The sequence below is a fragment of the Salvelinus namaycush genome, chromosome 1 (assembly GCF_016432855.1).
Source record: "Salvelinus namaycush isolate Seneca chromosome 1, SaNama_1.0, whole genome shotgun sequence".
Taxonomy (NCBI): Eukaryota; Metazoa; Chordata; class Actinopteri; order Salmoniformes; family Salmonidae; genus Salvelinus; species Salvelinus namaycush.
In genome coordinates this window covers 1,904,705-1,913,830 of record NC_052307.1, presented here as the reverse complement: position 1 = coordinate 1,913,830, position 9,126 = coordinate 1,904,705, and the positions used below count along the sequence as shown (strand labels likewise).

At 46.9% G+C, this 9,126-nt stretch overlaps 1 protein-coding gene across 1 annotated transcript in view; it reads right to left on the bottom strand.

Moving 5' to 3' along the window:
* Positions 1-282: 282 nt before the first annotated feature.
* LOC120053535 (proheparin-binding EGF-like growth factor) overlaps positions 283-9,126 on the bottom strand; it is a 10,077-nt gene continuing 1,233 nt past the window's right edge. The window contains exons 2-7 of the mRNA XM_039000673.1: positions 8,042-8,221; positions 5,797-5,913; positions 5,541-5,688; positions 5,211-5,375; positions 1,022-1,128; positions 283-434 (exon numbers count right to left, since the gene is read on the bottom strand). Coding sequence (XP_038856601.1) covers positions 1,032-1,128; positions 5,211-5,375; positions 5,541-5,688; positions 5,797-5,913; positions 8,042-8,221 — 707 coding nt within the window. The 3' untranslated portion in view covers positions 283-434; positions 1,022-1,031. The remainder of the gene's footprint in view (positions 435-1,021; positions 1,129-5,210; positions 5,376-5,540; positions 5,689-5,796; positions 5,914-8,041; positions 8,222-9,126) is intronic.

The window sequence follows — 9,126 nt, the reverse complement described above, 5'->3', positions numbered from 1 at the left end:
TTGGGGAATGGAAACACACAGTCCAGGCTGAGTACACACACTTTTCTTAACAGAGAGGGACTTTATTCGTGAACAGATAGATTCCATCCATGTCCAGTACAGTAGATCTGACCTAGGAACAGCATGGTTAATAAATAAACAATAAAGCAACGGTAGCATGATGCTCAACATCGCAGTCCAATCATATCTAATAAAACAACACTCTGTCACCAATAAATAATCCAATAAATTATAATAACAAGGCGGTTCTATGCTGGTTCTTCAAGGCGGTTCTATGCTGGTTCTTCAAGGAGGTTCTATGCTGGTTCTCCTACAGAAAATTCTACTGTCTGGCGTTGTAGAGTGTGTTCAGTAGATCACTCCGCTGGGTAGGAGCCGGCACCGGTTTCTCCTCCGGTTGTCCCGGTTCTCATGGTTCCAGACCTTTCAGTTCTCTAAGAGAAGCAAGAGAAGGGTCATTATTCAGCTGTTCAATTTCCAGTAATAAAGATCACACACGGGGGAAAAAACAGGGGGCACGAGACCAGAGGTCAGAGGTCAGAAACCAGAGACCAGAGACCAGAGACCAGAGATCAGAGACCAGAGACCAGAGACCAGAGACCAGAGGTCAGAGACCAGAGTCCAGAGACCAGAGGTCAGAGTCCAGAGACCAGAGGTCAGAGACCAGAGGCCAGAGTCCAGAGTCCAGAGACCAGAGGTCAGAGTCCAGAGACCAGAGGTCAGAGGTCAGAGACCAGAGGTCAGCCTAGAGCAAGGCAAGAAGGCAATCCTTTGGAGCGAAGCCTGTAATTCATGTAATTGACAGACAGGTATTGGGGAGAATGCTGCAGGGCCACAATGCTTTGCTTTAGGCTATGATTTCATTGTGCAAGAGTGTGCGAGAATGTTTGAGAGAGTGTGTGTGTGTGTGTGTGTGTGTGTGTGTGTGTGTGTGTGTGTGTGTGTGTGTGTGTGTGTGTGTGTGTGTGTGTGTGTGTGTGTGTGTGTGTGTGTGGGGTGGGGGGGGGGGGTTATATCTTACCTGCTGATGGTCACACCGTGATGTCACAGGGTGTGGTTTTCTGTAGCTGTTGCTTCTCACTGCCAGAGCCAAGATAGGTAGCCAGAAAGTTCTTATGAGTTCTGTAACTGATAACAGACCAGAGAGAGATGTTAGTTAACTCCTAGCGTCTGTGACAGAGTGTAAATTCAGTCCCGACTGGGGCCCGAACTCACAATCCACAACGTACACAAGAATCACCGTCAATACCACTGACCCAGTACAGCCAACACATCTGGACCTGGTGCTGACCCAGAACAGGTAACATATCTGGACCTGGTGCTGACCCAGAATAGCCAAGACATCTGGACCTGGTGCCGACCCAGAACAGCTAACATATCTGGACCTGGTGCTGACCCAGAATAGCCAAGACATCTGGACCTGGTGCCGACCCAGAACAGCCAACACATCTGGACCTGGTGCCGACCCAGAACAGCCAACACATCTGGACCTGGTGCCGACCCAGAACAGCCAACATATCTGGACCTGGTGCTGACCCAGAACAGCCAACACATCTGGACCTGGTGCTGACCCAGAACAGCCAACACATCTGGACCTGGTGCCGACCCAGAACAGCCAACATATCTGGACCTGGTGCCGACCCAGAACAGCCAACACATCTGGACCTGGTGCCGACCCAGAACAGCCAACACATCTGGACCTGGTGCCGACCCAGAACAGCCAACATATCTGGACCTGGTGCTGACCCAGAACAGCCAACATATCTGGACCTGGTGCCGACCCAGAACAGCCAACACATCTGGACCTGGTGCCGACCCAGAACAGCCAACATATCTGGACCTGGTGCTGACCCAGAACAGCCAACACCTCTGGACCTGGTGCTACAGTACTTTTATGGCTCAGAAAGACAGTAGCAACTTGGTCACCTGATACACATTCAACCAGGATCTACGCTGTGTAAGACCTGTTATGGATCCTACACATTCAACCAGGATCTACGCTGTGTAAGACCTGTTATGGATCCTACACATTCTACCAGGATCTACGGTGTGTAAGACCTGTTATAGATCCTACACATTCGACCAGGATCTACGGTGTGTAAGACCTGTTATAGATCCTACACATTCTACCAGGATCTACGGTGTGTAAGACCTGTTATAGATCCTACACATTCGACCAGGATCTACGGTGTGTAAGACCTGTTATAGATCCTACACATTCTACCAGGATCTACGGTGTGTAAAACCTGTTATGGATCCTACACATTCGACCAGGATCTACGGTGTGTAAGACCTGTTATAGATCCTACACATTCGACCAGGATCTACGGTGTGTAAGACCTGTTATAGATCCTACACATTCGACCAGGATCTACGGTGTGTAAAACCTGTTATGGATCCTACACATTTCTGGGACTGACAGATGGAAGTCTGGTATTCTAGCACGACCCAGTTAATGGAAAATCCATTCAGACAGAGGTACTGTATGTACTGTGTATAGCTCTGCTATTACTCATGTTGTTAGCAGCATCGTCACACTAATTAGTCTCAGGTAACAACATGGTGGATGATATAAAGTGCCTTCAAGAAAGTATTCATACAACCTTGACTTATTCTATATTTTGTTGTGTTACAGCCTGAATTCAAAATGGATCAAATATATATATATATTCTCACCCAACTACACACAATAACCCATAATGCCAAAGTGAAAAACATGTTTTTTTTAAGAAATGTGTGCAAATGTATTTAAAATGAAATACAGAAATACCACCGTGACATAAGTATTCACACCCCTGAGGTTAGAATCACCTTTGGCAGCGATTACAGCTGTGAGTCTTTCTGGGTAAGTCTCTAAGAGCTTTACACACCTGGATTGTACAATATGTGCACATTATTCTTTACAAAATTCAAGCTCTGTCAAGTTGGTTGTTGATCATTGCTAGACAGCCATTTTCAAGTCTTGCCATAGATTGTAAAGCTGAGTTAAGTCAAAACTGTAACTCAGCCACTCAGAAACATTCAATGTCGTCTTGGTAAGCAACTCCAGTGTATATTTGGCCTTGTGTTTTAGGTTATTGTCCTGCTGAAAGGTGAATTTGTCTCCCAGTGTCTGTTGGAAAGCAGACTGAACCAGGTTTCCTCTAGGCTTTTGCCTGCGCTTAGCTCTAGTCCGTTTCTTTTTACTCTTAAAAACTCCTTAGTTCTTGCGAATGACAAGCATACCCATAACATGATGCAGCCACCACCATGCTTGAACATATGAAGAGTGGTACTCAGGGATGTGTTGGATTTGCTCCAAACATAACGCTTTGTATTCAGGACATAAAGTTCCTTTCTTTGTTACATTATCTGCAGTTCTACCTTATTACCTTGTTGTAAACAGGATGCATGTTTTGGAATGTTTTTTATTCTGTACAGGACTTCCTTCTTTTTACTCTGTCATTTAGGTTAGTATTGTGGAGTAACTACAATGTTGTTGATCCATCCTAAATATTTTCCTATCACAGCCATTAAACTCTGTAACTTAAAGTCACCATTGGCCTCATGGTGAAATCCCTGAGCGGTTTCCTTCCTCTCCGGCAACTGAGTTAGGAAGTACGCCTGTATCTTTATAGTGACTGGGTTTTTTGATACACCATCCAAAGTGTAATTAATAATTTCAACATGTTCAAAGGGATATTCAATGTCTGCTTTTTTGCTGCTTGACTGAGGGACCTTACAGATAATTGTATGTGTGGGGTACAGAGATGAGGTACATTTTAGTCATTTAGCAGACGCTCTTATCCAGAGCGACTTACAGTAGATTGCATACATTTTATTACATTTTTACATACTGAGACAAGGATATCCCTACCGAACAAACCCTCCCTAACCCGGACGACGCTATGCCAATTGTGCGTTGTCCCACGGACCTCCCGGTTGCGGCCGGCTGCGACAGAGCCTGGGCACGAACCCAGAGACTCTGGTGGCGCAGCTAGCACTGCGATGCAGTGCCCTAGACCACTGCGCCACCCGGGAGGTAGTCATTCATAAATCATGTTAAACACTATTATTACACACAGAGTGATTCCATGTAACTTATTATGTGACTTGTTAAGCATATTTTTACTCCAGAACTTCTTTAGGTTTGCCATAACAAAGAGGTTGAATACCTATTGACTAAAGACATTTCAGCTTTTAATTTGTAATTAACTTGTAAACATTTCTAAAAATGTAATTCCACTTGGACATGATGGGGTATTGTGTTTAGGCCAGTGACACAAAATCTCAATTTAGTCCATTTTAAATTCAGGCTGTAACACAACAAAACTGAACTGGTTTCTATCCTCAAGCCACGAGACTGCTAAATAGCTAGCGAAATGCACACTCACAGGACTCTACACACTGACAGGACTCTACACACTCTGACAGGACTCTACACACTCACAGGACTCTACACACTCACAGGACTCTACACACTGACAGGACTCTACACACTCTAACAGGACTCTACACACTCTGACAGGACTCTACACACTCTGACAGGACTCTACACACTCACAGGACTCTACACACTGACAGGACTCTACACACTCTGACAGGACTCTACACACTCACAGGACTCTACACACTGACAGGACTCTACACACTCTGACAGGACTCTACACACTGACAGGACTCTACACACTGACAGGACTCTACACACTCACAGGACGCTACACGCTCTGACAGGACTCTACACACTCTGATAGGACTCTACACACTCACAGGACGCTACACACTCACAGGACTCTACACACTGACAGGACTCTGACAGGACTCTACACACTGACAGGACTCTACACACTGACAGGACTCTAACAGGACTCTAACAGGACTCTACACACTGAGAGGACTCTAACAGGACTCTAACAGGACTCTACACACTGACAGGACTCTAACAGGACTCTAACAGGACTCTACACACTGAGAGGACTCTAACAGGACTCTACACACTGACAGGACTCTAACAGGACTCTACACACTGACAGAACTCTAACAGGACTCTAACAGGACTCTACACACTGAGAGGACTCTAACAGGACTCTACACTCTGACAGGACTCTACACACTGACAGGACTCTAACAGGACTCTACACACTGACAGGACTCTAACAGGACTCTACACACTGACAGGACTCTAACAGGACTCTACACACTGACATTAAACGTTGAGACTTGATACTCACTGTGTGCAGGCCATGAGCAGTATGGCGAGGCAGCTGACGCTGGAGAGGACCACAGCTATGACGACCAGGACAGTCTGAACCACCTCAGCTCTGCCGCTGTCTTCCTTGTTCGTCGTAGGCAGGAGCAGGATCCCACAGCGCTCGCCGTCATAACCTTTATTACACCTGCAGGGGGGACAGATGGTCAACCGATTCATTAAATCAGTCAATCAATGAAAAAGTATGTCAGTCAGATAGTCAGTCAGTCAGTCAGTCAGTCAATCTATCCTTCATTCTATCCATCATCCATCCACCCACACGCACACGCACACACGCCTGTGTTGTACTCACATGCACACTGGCTCTCTCAGGTCTGCCATGTACTTGCAGAGTCCATGGATACAGTAGCCCTTGTGGGAAGAGCTACAAGGGTCCTCTGTGACACGCCCTGACGTCTGGTGTGTGTGTCCGGCCGGGAACTCCGACGTGTGTCCTGATGACGTGTGTCCCGATGACGTGTGTCCCGATGACGTGTGTCCCGATGACGTGTGTCCCGACGACGTGTGTCCCGACGACGTGTGTCCCGACGACGTGTGTCCCGACGACGTGTGTTCAGGGTTGAAGGCTGTGGAGTTTTTTGTCTTCTTCTTCTTCTTTCCTTTATTCCTTTGTCCTTTCTGACCTTTCCCCTTTTCTTTTTGGTCCTTACTGTGACGCAGCACTGCTGGGAAACAACAGATGGTTATTATCATCTTCTGATTATTAGAGACAGAGATAGATGAGAGAAAAGGGGGAGACAGATGGGAAACAGATAGAGACAGAGATAGATGAGAGAAAAGGGGGAGACAGATGGAGACAGATGGGAGACAGATGGGAAACAGATAGAGACAGAGATAGATGAGAGAAAAGGGGGAGACAGATGGAGACAGATGGGAAACAGATGGGAAACAGATAGAGACAGATGGGAAACAGATAGAGACAGAGATAGATGAGAGAAAAGGGGGAGACAGATGGGAAACAGATAGAGACAGAGATAGATGAGAGAAAAGGGGGAGACAGATGGGAAACAGATGGGAGACAGATGGGAGACAGATAGAGACAGAGATAGATGAGAGAAAAGGGGGAGACAGATGGGAAACAGATGGGAGACAGATGGGAGACAGATGGGAAACAGATAGAGACAGAGATAGATGAGAGAAAAGGGGGAGACAGATGGGAAACAGATGGGAGACAGATGGGAGACAGATGGGAAACAGATAGAGACAGAGATAGATGAGAGAAAAGGGGGAGACAGATGGGAAACAGATGGGAGACAGATGGGAAACAGATAGAGACAGAGATAGATGAGAGAAAAGGGGGAGACAGATGGGAAACAGATGGGAGACAGATGGGAGACAGATGGGAAACAGATAGAGACAGATGGGAGACAGATAGAGACAGATGGGAGACAGATAGAGACAGAGATAGATGAGAGAAAAGGGGGAGACAGATGGGAAACAGATGGGAGACAGATGGGAAACAGATAGAGACAGATGGGAAACAGATAGAGACAGAGATAGATGAGAGAAAAGGGGGAGACAGATGGGAAACAGATGGGAAACAGATAGAGACAGATGGAGACAGATGGGAGACAGATGGGAAACAGATAGAGACAGAGATAGATGAGAGAAAAGGGGGAGACAGATGGGAAACAGATGGGAAACAGATGGGAAACAGATAGAGCCAGATGGGAAACAGATAGAGACAGATGGGAAACAGATAGAGACAGATGGGAAACAGATAGAGACAGATGGGAAACAGATAGAGAGAGATGGAGAGAGATGGAGAGACATGGAGACAGATAGTGAGAGATGGAGAGGTGGAGACAGATAGGAGACAGATGGAAAGAGATGGAGACAGATGGGAAACAGATAGAGAGAGATGGAGACAGATGGAGACAGATGGAGAGAGATGGAGAGACATGGAGACAGATAGTGAGAGATGGAGAGGTGGAGACAGATAGAGAGAGATGGAGACAGATGGGAAACAGATGGGAGAGAGGGAGGAAACAGATGGAATACAGATGGGTGACAGATGGAGAGAGATGGAGACAGATGAAGACAGATGGAGAGAGATAGAGAGGGATGGAGACAGATAGTTAGAGGTGGGAGACAGATAGAAGACAGATGGAGAGAGATGGAGACAGATAGTGAGAGATGGAGAGGTGGAGACAGATGGAGAGAGATGGAGACTTATAGGAGACAGATGAGAGAGATGGAGACAGATAGGAGACAGACTGGAGACAGATGGAGACAGACTGGAGACAGACTGGAGACAGATGGAGACAAGTGGGAGAGAGATGGAGACAGATGGAGAGAGATGGAGAGGGATGGAGACAGATAGTGAGAGATGGAGAGGTGGAGACAGATGAGAGAGATGGAGACAGATAGGAGACAGATGGAGACAGGTGGGACAGAGGGGAAGACAGATGGGAGACTAATGGGAGAGGGGGGAAGACAGATGGGAGACAGGTGGGAGAGAGGGGGAGGTGGGGGCTGTCTGCTAGGGAGTAGGGGGCTGTCTGCTAGGGAGTACTAGGGACTACTGGGGTAGGAGCTAGGGGCTGTCTGCTAGGGAGTACTAGGGACTACTGGGGTAGGATCTAGGGGTAAGGGAGAGGGGCTATCACGCAGTCCTACGTTGGGGTGAGCCGTCTGCTAGGGAGTACTAGGGACTACTGGGGTAGGATCTAGGGGTAAGGGAGAGGGGCTATCACGCAGTCCTACGTTGGGGTGAGCCGTCTGCTAGGGAGTACTAGGGACTACTGGGGTAGGATCTAGGGGTAAGGGAGAGGGGTTATCACGCAGTCCTACGTTGGGGTGAGCCGTCTGTAGGTGTTCCTCCCGACAGATCTTCTTCAAGATCCAGTTCCTCCTCATCGCCCAGAGAGCTCTGTAGCTCCTCCCCTTCCCCTGAGGCCAATGCCCCCGTCACATGGCTCAGCCCCGCTGAGAACGTCACTGCGGATCCCAGGACACCTAGAGCGCTGAAAACTACAACCAGACCACACCAGTCAAACGCAGAGCACTGAAAACTACAACCAGAACACACCAGTCCAACTGCACACACAACAGTATATGTAAATCATGTACACTAAATAATTGTGCTACACTCATTATGCAAAAGAAAGAAAGAAAAAAGTAAACTACAACTAGACCACACCAATCAGACACAGACCAGAGTACTGAAAACTACAACTAGACCACACCAATCAGACACAGACCAGAGTACTGAAAACTACAACTAGACCACACTAATCAGACACAGACCAGAGTACTGAAAACTACAACTAGACCACACTAATCAGACACAGACCAGAGTACTGAAAACTACAACTAGACCACACTAATCAGACACAGACCAGAGTACTGAAAACTACAACTAGACCACACTAATCAGACACAGACCAGAGTACTGAAAACTACAACTAGACCACACTAATCAGACACAGACCAGAGTACTGAAAACTACAACTAGACCACACCAATCATACATAGCAACCAAGGCTGCACGCAGACAGTGCAGACTACAACCCAATAACACACACAGCAGACTAGAGCACTCAATACTTCCATTTGACATCAGACAAACAGACCCAAAGAGCAGAATACAAGAGCTGAACATTCTTTAACTTTGACCTAAATAGGATTAGCATACCGTCCAGGCTTCTGACAAGTCTTAACATGTTTTGAAACATTTCTCTCTTCTCTCTGTTTCAATCTGCATATCTCTTTCTCTCTCTCTCTCTCTCTCTCTCTCTCTCTCTCTCTCTCTCTCTCTCTATCTCTCTCCTCACTCCATCGCTCTACTTCCTTCTAAACACAAGGCTTCTCTCTCCTTAGTCCATCACTCTACTTCCCTCTAAACACAAGGCTTCTCTCCTCTACTTCCCTCTAAA